General features: G+C 41.8%; 1 protein-coding gene across 8 annotated transcripts in view; it reads left to right on the plus strand.

Annotated features, from left to right (window-relative positions):
- The window catches only part of GDPD5 (glycerophosphodiester phosphodiesterase domain containing 5), a 200,461-nt gene that overhangs the window by 80,321 nt on the left and 103,053 nt on the right, over positions 1-17,087 (plus strand). For all 8 annotated transcript variants that reach the window (XR_006102957.1, XR_006102958.1, XM_042458354.1 and 5 more), the window contains exon 2: positions 688-862. Coding sequence is in view for 6 of the 8 variants with exons in the window: in XM_042458354.1 (XP_042314288.1) it covers positions 746-862 (117 nt within the window). In the remaining 2 variants the exon portion in view is untranslated. The remainder of the gene's footprint in view (positions 1-687; positions 863-17,087) is intronic.

A 17,087-nucleotide genomic window follows, 5' to 3' on the forward strand; every position in this document is an offset into this window, starting at 1 on the left:
TTTTATTTTATTTATATGGGGAGATTTGGTCTTTCAGATGGTCTGAACCTAAGCTTTGTAGAGTTTTAGGTCATGACCAGCACATTTCTGAGATGCAACCTGAATCCTACTGCTGGTCCCAACTAGAATGTATATGTGCTTCGTATATGTGACTTCAAGGCACTTATTCAAGTGATGAAGTCTACAAAGCAAACTACTTTGTGTGTGTGTATATATCTGCCTTCAAGTCTTCTGTTGATTTATGACAACCCCATTAATTTCACAGGGTTTTCATAGGCAAGGAATACTCAGAGGTGGTTTTGCCAGTTCCTTCCTCTGAACTGTAGCTTATTTAACCTGGTATTTGTTGGAGGTCTCCCCTCCAGCGCTAACCCTGCTTAACTTCCAAGATCAGATGGGATCTGGTGCCTTTACAAAACTCAGCGGCTCCCAACTAGACTAGTTGAATTCATAGGATTTGTACTTAGGTTTTGGCTTATCATTCCACTGACTTGAAACCTACTGTTGGGGTAAAGTCAATGTATAAATGGAGGACATGATGGTGGTGGTGGAGGAGGAGGAGGAGGAAGAGGTGATGATGATGATTTGACAATGGATTCAGTGGGGACCTAGCAGTGGGATTCAGGCCATTGACATATCTTTAATTTGTCTCTTTACTGTCTCAATATTATTTATTTTTATTTCTAGGGTGCTCCTGAGTCCTGATGGGTTTCTGATAGTCTTTCACTGAAAAGCTGGGAAGAGCATGGTTAAACACCAACCTCTACAGTACTACGAGCCACAGTTATGTTTATCATGTCTGACTGGGATTTATGGCTGCCGCTGGAAACGATACCAGCGGTCACATGATGACACCACCAAGGTGAGTGCTTTTGAAAAAGACAGATTAATGGAGGATAGATCTATCAACCATACAAACTATGTGGCAGTCATGATGGCTACATGAGACCTCCATCTATACATGTCATTCAGGTTGCATGGCTGGCCACCTCCACTTTGGAATTGACCTATAACACCTGGTATTTGTTGGTGGTCTCCCATCCAGAACTGATCCAGGGACCAAAGGGGGGATTGTTGTGAAACTGAGAAGCCAAAATTTTGAGTTAGCAGTGAAAAACGTAGACCTTTGGGCTGACCTCTTAAAAAGCTAAGCCATTTCTTCCTTATGAACTGGGGCAGAGAAACTGCATGACTCATAGAGCTGTTTGTGAATGCTGCCTTCTCTTTTAATAATAATAATAATAATATTTATTTGTATACCGCCCTGTGGCGAACCAATCCGGGCGGTTGACAACAATGATTATAACAGAGTAAAATAAAATTAAAAACATTATAATCCCTCCCCTCCTTCTAAAAATATTTAAAAATATGACAGATTAAAAACACAATATCAAACATAAAATATAGTTAAAACAAACTAAAAACCCTGGTGTCCCTCTGGAGATCCTCGACCATCACTGAAGATGGGGCCACGAGAGGAAAGAGGGGATCAGGGAGTCCAGGCCGGGATGGTTAATCTGGAAAGGCCTGCCGGAAGAGATCCGTCTTGACAGCTTTTTTAAAGCTGTCTAATGATGTCAACTGACGGATCTCATTCGGCAGGTCGTTCCAGAGTTTGGGGGCGACAGCAGAAAATGCCCTCTGGGAGGTCGCCGCAAGCCTAGATTTTAGAGGCTGCAGTAAGTTCCTCCCAGAGGACCGGAGAGCGCGGGGAGGATTATACGGGAGAAGGCGGTCCCTGAGATAGCTTGGACCCAAGCCATTTAGGGCTTTAAAGGTAATAACCAACACCTTGTACTGGGCCCGGAAGCTAATAGGCAGCCAGTGGAGGGACCTCAGAACCGGAGTAATGTGGTCCCTCCTAGATGTACCAGAAATAAGCCTGGCTGCCATATTTTGTACCAGCTGAAGCTTCCGAGCCAAGCACAAGGGTAGCCCCAAGTAGAGTGCATTACAGAAGTCCAGGCGTGAGGTTACCAGTGCGTGCACAACAGTTTCGAGGTCCCTTACTTCCAGAAAAGGGCGCAGCTGGCGTATCAGCCGAAGCTGATAGCAGGCGCTCCTGACCGTCGCATTTACCTGATTTGTCATCAGGAGCGACGAGTCGAGGAGCACCCCCAGACTGCGAACACAGTCACTGGAGGAGAGTGTGACCCCATCCAGGACTGGAGGTTGCAACCCAATTCTTGGTTTCGGGGCCGCTACCGTGAGCACCTCCGTCTTGTCTGGATTCAGTTTCAATCTGTTTTTCCTCAACCAGCCCATTACCGCTTGAAGACATTCATTGAGAGAAGAGATGCCATTGGAATTCGTGGCCGACGAACGAGACATGGAGAAATAGATTTGGGTGTCATCAGCGTACTGATAACACCCAGCACCATAGCTCCGTATTATCTCACCCAGCGGCTTCATATAGATGTTGAATAACATCGGGGACAAAATAGCCCCCTGAGGAACCCCACAAGTGAGGTTCCTCTTACTGGAGCTACAGTCCCCGAGCAGCACCCTCTGGGACCGACCCGAGAGGAAGGACCGGAACCACTGCAAAGCAGTGCCCCCGATACCTAACCCCCTCAGGCGGTCCAAGAGGATGCCGTGATCTATAGTATCGAAAGCCGCTGAGAGGTCTAGGAGCACCAACAGGGTCACACTACCCCTGTCGATGCTCAGACGCAGATCGTCGGTCAAGGCAACCATGGCAGTCTCAACCCCAAAGCCTGTCCTAAAGCCGGTTTGAAATGGGTCTTTTCCTTTTGATATGCATGCTTGAAGAATTGTAAACAGTTTTCATGTGGTTATTATACACTAAAAAGATCTGTTGCCATTTTAAGCTGCTTTAACTGAAGGTTTGGTATTATGGCATGGGAGGAAATTGTAAAGGTTGAGTCTCCCTTATCCGAAATGCTTGGGACCAGAAGTGTTTTGGATTTCAGAATTTTTCAGATTTGTGAATATTTGCATATATATTGAGAGCCAGAGAGGTGTAAGATTTGAGTGTTGGACTAAGACTCTGGAGACCAGGGTTCAGTTCCTCACTTGGCCATGAAACTCATTGGGTGACTTGGCCAAGTAACACTCTCTCAGCCTCAGGGGAAGGCAGTGGCAAACCTCCTCTGAACAAATCTTGCCAAGGAAACACCAGGATAAGTTCGCCTTAGGGCACTGTAAGTAAGAAATGACTTGAAGGACACAATAACAGTATAATGCAATATCTTGAAGGTGACATACATTTTCATTTCATGTACATCTTATACACATAGCCTAAATTTTAAACATAATATTTTAGATAATTTTGTGTATGAAACAAAGTTTGTGTAGTTTGAACCATCAGAAAGCAAAGGTGTCACTATCTCAGCGGCCCATGAAAGTAGTTTTGGTTTTTGGAGTATTTCGGATTTCAGGATTGTGTATAAGGGAGACACAACCTGTACTACTTTCTCTTTTCTTGTTAATATCCATGCTTGCAGAATTGTAAACAGTTTTTGTGTGGTTATGACACACTAAAAGGATCTGTTGCCATTTTAAGTTGCTTTAACTAAAGGTTTGATATTACGGCTAGGGAGGAAATTGTATGGGTTTGTTGGTTTGGTTTTAAAAAGACAGATTAATGGAGGTTAGGCCTATCAGTCATACCAACTACATGATAGTCATGATGCCTACATGAGACCTCCATCTATACACACAGTAACATCTTTTAGCACCAGCAGCTAAGACAAAAGTAGAGAACTGCTATCACTTTATTCATTTCTTGTGAGGCTTTTGAAAGGTTTCACAGGAGAAAATTTGGAAAATCACAGTTGCTCTGTAGAAGAATTACTTCACTGCATCTCTTTCACTGATGTATATTCCATCTTCACTGTGTTGTATTAGTTTCTATTGTGAAAAGGTGGGATTTGAACTTCAAAGCTTTATAGAAAATGATTTACCTAAATTAGACCAGAATCCACCTATTTTCTAACTTAATGCCTGTGAAAATTAACAAGATGAATGTGAAAAGGATGGCTCTTTGCTTTCAGCATCTGGTTATTTCAAGGTATACTGCCCATGTTCAAGGAATTGCTGGTTAGCTAGGACTCCTAATAGTTTGCCAAGACTTCTGTGTCAGGTGTCTTTGTGTGTGACAGATCCACTTTAAAATGAAATATTTAATTCAGTGCAAAACACAGGGGGAAAAGGGGGGCGAGTCTCTCTAGAATTATAAGGAACTTCTAATATCTCTTGTAATTTGTGAGTAGAGTAGGAGGCGAGGGTGTTCTTCTGTATAAGATTTCTTTGCTTTTAAGAGCAATGGTAGTTACAGCCTGTCTCTCTGCTTTTGACTGTTAGTATGAAGGTTCCCATCTCCTGTTTCTCTTGATCCCCGTTTACAAGGGATCATGCCTCCCTTATCACTAGAAATCCAATTAAAGTTTCAAAGTATCAGCAATGAAATGGTGCATCTAGCATTTTCGGTGAGCTGCAAGGCTGAGAGAGAAAGAAGGAGCCAGAGATTTGTATAATAGCAGCCTGTGTATCAGATGCTTAGCTACAGAAAGTGTTTTTACAGCCTCTTTCTTGAGCTGAGTCCTCATTTGCAAACCTGATGTCATGAAAGAGAACTATAGGGATAGAAATGTCACTGTGAAGAGCCAGTGTTTGGGAGTCTGGAAATTTTGCTTTTAAAATAGTATATTCCTAAGAAGGAGGTAGTAATACAGAATCATAGAATCATAGAGTTGGAAGAGACTCCAAGGGATATCCAGTCCAACCTCCTTCTCCCAGGCAGGAAGACACAATGAAAGCATCCCTGACAGATGGCTATCCTTAAAAACCTCCAAAGAAGGAGATTCTGCCACACTCCAGGAGATCATCTTCCAGTGTGGAACAGCTCTTACTGTCAGAAAGTTTTCAGGTGGCATCTCTTTCCTTGTACGCTCAGCCCTCCAGATCCACAGATTTTTATCCACAGACTCAAGCATCCACGGCTAGAAAATATTTTTAAAAAATACTGTATATACTCATGTATAAGTCTGGAAATTTTAGTCAAAAAATTGACCCCAAAAACCTGGGTTGACTTATCCAATGTAAGTACTGTATTTTATCTCTTATTAAAAAAGAACACATGCTCTAGTGAAAGGTGAGCGCTTAATCTCTTCTCGGAGCACCAAAAAGAAGCACCGACCCCTTCTACTATCTCATCCATCCGGCCTTTAGGGTGAGCACAAGGAGTTATGCCTGTCAACATTTTTAAAGAGCTTTAGCATCATCTTCCTTTGCTTCATCCTTTACATTATTTGTTACATGCCGCTAAGTTTTACCCTCAACTTATTTACAGGTCATATCAAAAGCCTTAAGTTTGGCCCAAAAACCTGCCCTTGACTTATAGATGAGGTCAATTTATAGTTGATTATATACAATATATAAATTCCCAAAAGGAAACTTTGATGTCACCATTTTATATAAGGGACACCATTTTACTATGATGTTGTATTTAATGGGACTTGAGCATCCATGGATTTTGGTATCTATGGGGAGTCCTGGAACCAAACCCAGTGGATACAGAAGGTCCAGTATAGTTTGAATCCATTGCTGTATATCCTGGTCTCAGGAGCAGTAGAAAACAAACTTGCTCCTTATTTAAACATGGCTATCATGCCACGTCTTAACCTTCTCTTCCCCAGGCTAAATCTACCCAGCTCCCTAAGCCACTTCTCATAGGGCATGGTTTCCAAACCCTAGGTACATGGGTAAAGGAACTTTTTCCAGCTTCTCTAAAGAGCCACACCAAGAGAATATCCTGGCTGAGATTCCTACATCATGCTTACACAGCTGTAGTTACATGGTGGTTGTGCTACACTATGCTTAAGTTGAAAGTTGTTATTAGTGTTATCCAAATAATCACAGAACAGATTATAGCTGAGCAAGGTCACTCCAGTAGAGACAGACTATTCAGAAGAGACTCCCTGATTCCTGCTCAGCTTATTGCTGGCTGAGCTACAATCCTGCCGATTATTTACAAGCCCTATTTTGCCACTTCCTATTACATAAGATTTACTTCCTCATTATAATAGCTTTGCTCAGGGTGGTTAACCTGCAGCACTTACTAGCACTTGTGCAAAGAGCTGGAAATCAAGAGTGTCATAATTCTTTCCTTCTAGACATTACCTCATGTCCAAAACGATATCCTTAAATCAACTCATTGCCCAGTGACCAAGTACCAAAGAACACTCTCCTGCGGTTGATCTTCCTGCATGAACTCCTGGAAACCGTAACTTCCTGCAATCTGCTGATTCAATGACTGCAAGCTGTTCTTGGAAGGAATCCCCAGACCCATTAATTATAGGGTTTTAAAAGTGTAGAGATCCATTGCTTGAACAAGTCAGGCCACCAGGAGCCTAATGATAGAATTATAGAGTTGGAAGGGACCCATAGGCCATTGAGTTTAAGCCTGCAGGAACTCCAGCTACTGGTTCCCAACCTTTGCTCCTCCATTTCTTTAGGATGTCAGCTCCCAGAATCCCCAGCCAACTTGGCCAACACTCAGGAATTATGGGAGCTGAGGCCCAAATCCCCTGGAAGGCCAAAGGTTGAGGCCCATTGAGTTAGAGCATCCCTAACTCTTTTTGAAGATGTCCAGCGGGCAAGAGACCTCTCGCCCTCTTTACCACTCAGGGTACTTAACGCCACATTGAAATATTTCTCTTCTTAATGTTCAATCAAAATGTAGCTTCCTTTATGTAAAAACATTAGCCTGGTCCTACCACTCTACTGGAAGGCAGAGAACAAGGCCTGCCTCCTCCTCTCTTGCTGTGGTCATATGTTCTAACATTTATCATCTCACTCTTACAAATCATTTAATATTTTTTTATTTTCATCATTTGGACACATTGTAGGCTTTTTTCCCACTCAGATTTTTGAAAGATGTAAACTCATTATTATTGCCTTAGATTCCTGTATATAATGCTGTGCATAGGACTTATCATTATCTGCCTAGCGCTTCCGATGAAGACAGGAGTAAATATTTGATAATCAAAATCATTATATTATTATTCCTTTCCAGAACTGGGACTCAGGATATGGCTGACATTGAATACATAGTTAAAAACAAACAAAACAAAACCACAAAAATTTAGTAACTCACAACATTTTAAAAAACATAACAAAAACTTTGTTGTTTCAGTTCCACAGGAACATCAACCAACAACAAGAAGTTCAAAATAGGATACACGTTAACAGAAGACAACAATTTTAAAACACAGATAGAAACTGATAAAAAAGTGATTTTTAAAAACCAATATAGTTAAAAACCATAAAAAAAGTACATTCCCCCTCCTGGAAGCTTACTTAAAAACTTCACTTCTTAGGAGCCTGTGGAATGAAAACTCTTCTGCCTGCTGAGAGGTGGACTGAAGGAGGCTGTCAGGAGCAACAGTTTTGGGTTTAAAGTTGGGGATCATTAATAATAGAGCCTGAGGCCTGCCATTTAACAACAAAAATACACAGATTAACATGCAAGTCGCTTCCCCTCAAACAAACGTATATATGCCCACTCTCTTCCTGCAGCATTCTCATGAAGATGCCAGCCCAGCTGCTGTGATGAAAGTCGGATTAAAACTTCTAGAACTCTTATTCTCCTACAAAGTCTAGTAATCATGTTTATGGCAAAATCCGATAGCATGGAAAACCCACTGGGGTGACCTGGGCAAGCTGCACTCTCAGCCTCAGATGACCAGCAATAGCCTATGAAAGAAACATTAAGAAGAAAAACCTAGGTTCACCTTAGGGTCACCATAAGTGGAAACAATTGAAGCACACAAAAAACAACATGGCTGAAAATAGTGACCCTTGCTTCAATGGTTCAATATAACAAACTTTGTTTCTTGCTAAAATTATTTAAATGTTTGTGTATTAAAATTACCGTCAGGCTATTGTGAGTGTATACAAAATTAAATTAATTCATGTTTAGACTTGGGTCCCATTCCAGATAATAACCTTATTTATGTATATGGAAATATTCAGAGTGTGAAAAACTCAATATTCAAAACTCCAGACCCACATTGGATTAAGGGAGTACTCAGCCTTTGCCAAGACAGGTCAGCACCTTGGCTAGCTCTTTTGAAGCTCTGAAGAAAAACTCCAGAGTGGATTTTGTCTTCCACCGCTGACATGATCCTCAGCTGCCAGTGCTGTAAGTTGTGTGGGACATTACAGGCAAGTCTTCTTTCTAGGTTCAAGCCCAGCAAAGGTCACAAATCCCAACACTTTTCCTTGGAAGCTGTTTTGATGCCTCTGTGGCTTCCAAGTGTAAAGCAGATGCAATGTGTTATTTTGCATGGTCCCTTTTCATGCTGTGGCATGCTTGGTCCGGCTGGCGAAGGACCAGATTTCAGTGTTGCTGCATAACTATGCTGGTTTGGCATTTGTTTTCCCTGCTGATTTTTTAGTTCTGCCTACTAATGCTGCTTGCTTTTAACCCACTTTTTTCCCTCTTCTGCTCTCCATTTAGAAAGGCTGACTGGCAGCACGTTGCTTATCTCTAGTCTAGTCTAGTCAAAGCATTGTCCAAGATCAGTGGGTAGGACTGGATTATATTCCGTCAGCTGAGTTAGTTTCAAACGTCTCTCATAGGCTGGTGAAGGACAGAGTTTTTGCTTGCTTCTACGTTACTTCTAGAATCTAGAATCCTAGAGCAGAGAGAGCTCAAGGCCTCCATCCAATTCCATTCTGCCATGCAGGAACTCATAATCAAAGCATCCCCGACAGTGGCAATCCAAGCCTCTTTTGTTTAAAAAACTCCGAGGTTGATACTCCACCACACTCGAGGCCGTGTCTTTATTTTTTCATCTTCAGCATCTTCCCTATAAACAAATCTTAGATGCATATGCATTGCAGAAAATAATCCAGTTTGACACCCTTAATTGCATGGCTCAATCTATGGAATTTGGAAACTGTAGTTTTTGTGAATATTTATTTTTGTGAGACATTTACTTTTGTTAGGTTAGCATGTTCCATTGATAAAACAGCCTTGCTGTCAAGAAGTTCTACTATGTTTAGTAGATAGAATCTCTTTTCGTAGAGTGTCATATTTTAACACCAGAACAAAGAGTCAAGACATGCATGCTCCTCTTTAAATAAAGAAAGAAGAAGCTAAACTAACAAATCCAGCTGGTGTTAATTTATTTTTAGGTGGAATCTCATTCCTGGGCTTGAGTCCATTCTCTGTGTTTCGTTCTGGGCAGCAGAAAACAAACTTGCTCCATTTTCAGTAACCCTCTCCCTTTTAGATATTTAAACCGTCTATTCATACCCCTTTAACTTCTCTTTTCCAGACTAAACATCTCTGGCTCCCTTAGCTGCTTCTCATAGGGTTAGTTGTCAACCTTTTTTCCCTAGTAGGGAAGCCAGATTCTAGAAAGCATACCAATAATCATCAGTCCAGCACCTTCACAGGTACATTTGATGGGAAACAAAAGATGAGGACTCCTCAGTGTGCTTCTATGTTTGGACTCTTTACTGGAGAATTAAATTGGTACTTTCTGCCCTGTTCCACAGGCAGGTGGAAAGCTTTCCCTTGGGCCGGCTTTTGAGGCTGGTTGCTTCAGAGGAAATGGGGTTAGAATGAGTGAATGTTTATTTGGTGTTTTTTTGTAATGACTTGCTTTTGCTTGTTTGTCGTTCTTGTGTACCATCAAGTCATTTCCAATTATGTTGACCCAAGGTGAATCAATCTGGGGTCTTCTTGGCAATGATTTTTCAGAGGAAATTATGCATTGCCTTCCCTTGAGGCTGAGAACATGTAACTTGGCCAGGTCACCCATGGGTTTCATGACCAGTGGCAATTGAACCCTTGGTCTCAGATTCATGTCCAACACTCACCAACAACTTCTAATTCTGTGAGGAAGGAATAAGAAAAAATCTCTGAGTATTTCTTGCCTAAGAAAACCCGTGAAAAATTCATGGGTTGTCTAATAAAGTCAACAGGCAACTTGAAGGCACTTGATATGTTGTCATTGCCTTTCAGTTCATTTGGCTTATGGTGACCCTAAGGCAACCTATCATGGGTTTTTTGGCATTTTTTAGGGGGCTTTGCCATTTGCCATTTCTTGAGGCAAGAGAGTTTGACTTGCCTGAAGTCATCCATTGGGTTTACATGTCTGAGCCGGGATTTGAACCCTGGTCTTCCAATGCTCAAACCAGGAAATTACCCTGGCTCCAGCACCATTCTCATCAGCTTAATATATATTTCTTATTTTTTGTATATGATAAGAATTTTAAAGTGTATTGTTAATTCGACTTGACTCCCAGACTTGGGTGCAGCCACAAGTAGAAGTAAAGCAGTTTGGCACATTTTACATGTTTCCATAGAATCCTGGGATGTAGTTTGATGAGGCACCAGAGCTCTCTGACAGACCATTCTGATACCTCACCAATTACAAATCCCAGGATTCATAGGATTTAGCCTTGGAAGTAAAGGTGTCAAATTGCTTTAATTCGCCGTGTGTACACCTTAGGATTAAAGTGCTGATAATAGACAAGACATATATATGATGATGATTATTGATGATGATGATGATGATGATGATTGATGATTTTGATGACAATGATAATGCTGCGTAGGAGTTGCTGGGAGACTGTAACACACTTAGGAGAACATGTGGCTGAGGGCACTTGCCTGGCAAAGAGCAAGAAACAGCTATTGACTCTCTTTCCACCTTCCCGCTGCCAAAGTTCACAACTACTGTGGAGTGTCCTTTTGGCCACATTTATATTTTCAGAAATTGCTGATGCAAGCAAAACAGCACCTGCCACGCTCTCTTGTCTGCTTCCTCTGCTTTTCTGACCACATGAGAGGGTGTGATGGCATCTTGCTTGGTAGTAGGAAACGAACCCAGGTATTGCATAGCTAATAAAGGCTGCTGGTGAGATGGGTTTCGCCAGCTTAGGATTAGGAGATCCAATCCATCAACATACTGGAAACGAATTTCCCTTTCTGGTACCAACTCAATCCTTTGCACTAGCCCACATTGACTTGTCTTGATGAGAAGGCATGTGGACAACAACTTTAGACACTGCAATATATTTTGTCAAGTAAACCATCCTTCCTCCATCTAAGTGGGACCGACTTTTTGCACTACACACTCATCAACCCCAAATTACATGACAGGTTTCTTAGACCTAGACGTAAAAAATCAACTTGTGATCTAGAATAGGAAACCTTGCTTGCTATTGAACACCAACCTATCTGAATAAATTTGTTGTGGCAGTCCCACATAGAACCGTTTATTCCCTTCCAGTCTGACAATCTGGTTTTGCAGCCTCTCTGCTTGTTCACATTCTCACAGTCTTGTCGAATGGTTTTTCATTTTATCGAGGACTCAATCTGATCCTGGGCTACTACTCATATAGCCTTTACAACTGTACAGTGGGTGCTCTTGTCTTCACACAGCCATGAGTTAGTTCGCATTGGTCTCATGCATGTTTCTGACATAAGGTTTTCCACTTTCTCCTGAACTTTTGTAGTTGGTTAGTTTCCTTTAGGAGTTGTATTTCTCTAACGGAGAGATGATAGGTTGGAAAGGATTAACCTGAATATTAAATATTACTTCTATTCTTGCCCCAGCCCCGTTGTTACTGCTGTTGGTCAAAATGAGGTTTTAGGTTTTGAGCAATACAAAAGTAAACCATTTTGTGATATGTTCATACATTTATGGCAAGGGCTAAACAGCATCTAGATCTTTGGTATATGTGTGGGATGTTTATTCCACGCTGTGTGTATTGAAATGAAGAAAGTACGAAAAGCACATTATTAAAAGAAAACAGTAAGAGGACAACTTCCATGTATTTCTGAGATGGTCGACTGTTTATTTCTTTGTAAAATAGCATTTTTGGCCTATCAGAAAATGCTTCTTCAGGGCTTAAATCAAATACAAACGCAAATATTTAATTGCATTAAAGATGAGAGCCACAGGTTTTGAGTGTTGGACTATGACTTTGGAGAACAGGTTCGAATCCCCAGCGCCTAGTACCCATGGTGACCTGGGCAAGTCCAGCCTCACCACAGGGAGCAGTGGCTGAAAGAAACTTGCCAAGAAAACCCGGTAGAGTTGCCTTAGGGCTGCCATAAGTGAAATATTGCAGCACACAAAACAATTAAAAAGAAAGGCAACAATAAATTAACTATATCCCATAAACCACATAGGAAACATATTTTTATATCAGAAACATACATATCCTTCAGCAAAATACAGAGTTGAGAAAGATTCTCCAAAAGACAGGACCATTGAATACAAAATGAACAAATATTTTGTTATTTTAAACTATTTCTAATAGTTTGTTGAAAAGGAATAACAAGGATAGTGGGTCTAGGTAGAAATCTTAAAGCAGAACACGGGAATGTCTTTTTTTCTGTTTTGTACTCAACTTGAAGATCTTCCGCAAGCAGACTGCTTTCCTACCAACCTTACAATTCTGGATATGCATTCAAAACACATAATTTCCCCAAGCTCTAATAAGAACATGTAAAACAAGGATGGGAGACGTTCTTTTTTTTGGCGAGGAGCCAGTTATAATTTTGATAGGACTTTGTGGACTACAAGCCAGCAGAGGACATGTGCCAAGGCAAAGTGGATGGGGGCAGTTGTTGGTTTGTCTGCAAAGGAGCTGTGACTTAGTCTGCCAGCGGTCTTAGTCCAAGACTCAATAACTATACAATGTCCCTGCCTTTTGTGGGTGTGCCATGCTTTTCAGTTTATGCTGAAGCTGCACTGGTGGGAAAAACAATGGTGTATGTGCCACACTGTGTCACATGCATATGCCCCATGTTTTCAATGGGGCTTGAGCATATCGTTTTTTCCCTTATGCGGGGTGGGGGATGGATAAATCCCCTGCGTAACAGAAGGGCTCACTGTACCTTTGACCTACGACAACCCTAAGGAATGGATCAACTCATTAAAATGTGGACAGGAGGAGAGTTCAATGTATACCTAAACTGCCAAACAAAAACAAAACAACAATAATAAACAAATGATAACTTGAACACATCAAGCCTGAACAATCCCTAGATAGAGCCCAAACTGAAGACTAGGCTCACACGAAAAGTGGAATTAGAACAGGATAGTAGAACAACAAACCTTGTCTAAACAAATCTGGCCAAGAAAACCCCATGATAAAGACGTGAAGGCACATAAACAACAAAGCAGCCATTATTATATTATTATTAACCTTTATTTATAAAGCGCTAAGTTTAAACACGCTTACAATCAATTTTTAGTCAAACACGTTCCCTCCCTCAGGTAACAATCTAAGAAGACACGACACAAAGGGAAGGAGTGGTGGTGGGGAATAGATCAGGTCCAGCAGATTCTTTTCACCCCGAGGCCTGGACCAAGGCAGATGGACTGGAGGAGGGCTTGCTTCTTGATGGACGGTTAAAGAGGCTCCTGGGTCAGAGAGGGGCTCACTCTTGAATTTCTCTAAACATTAGCTTTAATTCATTTTTGAAACATGGGCAGAGAAGTGAGAGGTGTGCCATTGGGGAAGAAAGGTCCAATATAGGGGCAGCAGCGATAAGGGAGAATTCGGGAGGGGGCAGTGTATCCTACATTTACGAGACCCGACTACCAGAGCGAGTGCGATTATGAATGTAAGAGAAAGAAAGAAGGGCAATAAGTAAGGAGGGGCCAACCCTGGATGGCTTGAAAGTCAAACAAACTTTTACCAGGATGCGAAATGGGAAGGGAGCCAATGAAGGGAGGTAAAAAGGAGAAACATGTCAAAGCCGTCAGGCGGATGTGACATACGGCAGCTTAATGCTGACATATAAAGGATGGAGGTTTGAAAGAGGAACCCTTTTAAAAGGAGGTTTTACAATAATCTAGTCGCGAAACCACTAGGCTGGATGAGTTTGGCATAGAGATGAGACACGATCTTGTTTCTGTTATAGATATGCTGTGTCTGCCAGTTTGCTGATCTTAATCTCTCTCTGAGTGTTCTTTCTATGAGTGACAACCCATCAATGCCACCACTATTGAAGAGTGAGACGTTCATCCGAAGCATTCCATATACCAGCATCACATAGGGCAAATGGATAACTCTGTTTCCTCTACCCACCCTTCCTCATTCCTCCTCGCTTATTGCCAAATAAAACTGTTTTTTTTCTTTTTTCGTCCAATTTCTTGTCTTCTTTTTTCTTAATGCATACATGATTGTATGACAAAAAAAAATAAAATAAATCCAGACATAAAAGGCATACTGGAGGGGCAAGGGTGGAATGCAGGGAGGGTGGAGCAATGTGCCAGAAGACAGAGGCGGGACAGAAGCTGTAACTATGGCACTTTGGAAGAGCTGTACGATAATCAGTGTCCCTTTTGAATCCCATAATCAAGCACAACGAGGTGCTTAAGACCTGGTGTGAAATCCAAGTTGAAGCTCATACTTGGACATACCATGAACCAAGGAGATGAAAAAGAAGCTTGGTAAAAGTGAGAGACGTAAGGATAAAGGAGGACTGCATCCAAAAGTATATACTCATTAAAAAATTACAATTGATTGCAAGACCTGGGCAGGGCTTTAATAACAGATGATTAGACTCTCATTCATAGGATAACATAAATCGAAGCTGTCTTGCATTTACAACAACATAGCGAAACATCTTGTGGGCTTTGATGTTCCCTATCAATAAATTTTTGTTTCCCCTATGGGTAGGAGTAGAGCTTGGAGGGATGCGCAAGAAAATGTATGATTCCAAAGGATAAATCAGACCTGAAAAGCCATCTTTACATATTGAAGGGGTTGTCATCACATAGAAATGGAGAGGCTCATTTCTGCTGCTCCAGGGATACAACTCTACTGATAGGATTAAATGGCAAAAGATGAATTCTGACACCACGTTATGAATAATGTATATCTAGGCGCAAGAAGCGCTTGGAGTGATAGACATCTCAGAAGATGATGGGCTTATCCTTTGTTGAATTTTAAAGAGTTGATTCCCACTTCTCAGGGTTCTTAGTGAAAATCAGGCACTCAAAGATGGCCTTTGACCTTTCCATCGCAGTGATTGGGATTTGTCAGCACTGCAGGTGCTCCTACTCTGCCTACGGTTGACACCTGTCCGATGGGGCGATAGAGGAGAAAGCAAGCAAGCAAGACAGGGCTGATGGGGACCAGACAGTTAGTGATGAGATGGCCCAGAGTGGTCCTCTGCCTTCACCAGGGCCCTCTTGGAGCATATGCCCCTGAAGCATGAAGGGAGCTGTGGAAGCTGGCAAGCTTCTGCCTGAAAGTGCTGGTGTTGCACATGGAAGCTTGTGCCACTGTTCCTCTTTCCCTGCCTGGGCTCAAGCTTCCATGGTGCAATGACACCACTAGTTTGGTAGTCATGATGTGACTACATTTGGGGGGGCACCTGGTGTGGTCCGCACCACTCTGCACTGCACTAGTGGCACCCCTGCTGGAACTCTTAATAATAATCATATTTATTTTCTTACCTGCCTCTCCCCATGGATTGAGGTGGGAAGCGACAACAATTAACAGACTAACAACATCAGTTAAAAGACATCAGTTAAAACACACACCATAGAACCATAGAGTTGGAAGAGACCACAAGGGATAAATAAGATGTACTCATATTAAAACAATCCACATTTAAAATTCACAATTTAAAATCATCTGGATAAGCTTGCCAGAAGAGACTGGTCTTCAATGCTGTTTTAAAGCCGGACAGCATATGCAGCTGTCAAATCTCTTCTGGGAGGTCATTCAACAGTTTAGTAATAGCTGAAGAAAAAGTCCTCTGGGTGACAGTCACCAACATAGTCCTGGCTGAAATGTCTGCCAGAGTACCAGGTGGATTATATGGGAGGAGGCGATACTGTAGGTAACCTGGACACAAACCATGTGGGGCTTTAAAGGTAATAACCAACACTTTGGAGTTTATCACATGAGGGATGGGGCATCCTTGTCTCATCCTTCCTGCCCGATCACAGGAAGGACTTCCACACATGACCCAGCAGGGAAGTGCATGTGAAAGTGATAGTGTTGAATCACTTTCACATGAAAGCATGCTGAAAAGCGCTTTCAGCCATCAGCTGAAAGTGCTTTCTATTGTCATTTCCAGTCTTTTGGAATAACGAAAAAACCCGTTATTACCATGACATCTGAAAACACTTGTCAGCCTGCTTTCCTGTGAAAGTGATTTGTGCAATCACTTTCACTTGGGTCACGAATGGGATAAGGATGGGGGAGCGATCCCATCCCTATCCGGTCCCCCTGTGATAATCTCTGCTGTTCTAGGATGATGTTGCACATGCTCACCTGAATCGTAATGGCTAATTCCAACTTGAGTAGACCCAACTGAATCAATGGTTTAATTGTGTGTCAACAGAAAAGTTACAGCAGGATTTGAGCCTCTGATTTTAATTTTATTTTTTTGTTCTGTTTAGGTTATTACATCTTAAATCACACTTCCACTCCCTGCTCCTTCACAGTTATTCATTGTGCTTCAGTGGCAGCTTTTTAAAGTCACAAATTACATCTTATTGTGTCAAAGCCTTCCAACATGTAAAGGCCTTTCTGTGAATCAGCGTGTGGGAGATCACCCAACAATGTGCAATTTCCACTGGGTGCAAGTAGAGAAGTGACTGAAAACTGTCTTGCTCTTTAAAAAAAGCTACTTTAATTGAGCTGTTAGCTGCGTTCCTGACAAGGGTGAATCACTCTTAGTTTGTAGAGGATTCTGTCTCCCCCATCAGAGGTTGCACAAAGTCCTTCAAATTTTTTCACTCAGTTACTTACTTCTAAAATAAATGCACCTTTATGAAAATCACTGTATTAAACAAAGCATTCTGGTGTGAAGTCCCCTCCACACCTTCAACAGAGGAGGATGGGTGCTACCTTGTTTAAGGTAAATGTTTTTGCAAATACTCTGCCACTTTGCATCGTCACACAGGTGTGCTTATCAAGGACCTGGTATTAGATGCCACCCCTGGAACTGTTCAGAGCAAGTCAGTATACAGTCCATGGGAAACCAAGGCTTTTTGCTTCCAGTCTGTATGAAATGGGTGAGGTAAGGTTGATGTGGGTGTCTTCAAATTGCATGGGAACTAACTGCA

This window comes from Sceloporus undulatus, chromosome 3, assembly GCF_019175285.1.
Source record: "Sceloporus undulatus isolate JIND9_A2432 ecotype Alabama chromosome 3, SceUnd_v1.1, whole genome shotgun sequence".
NCBI lineage: Eukaryota > Metazoa > Chordata > Lepidosauria > Squamata > Phrynosomatidae > Sceloporus > Sceloporus undulatus.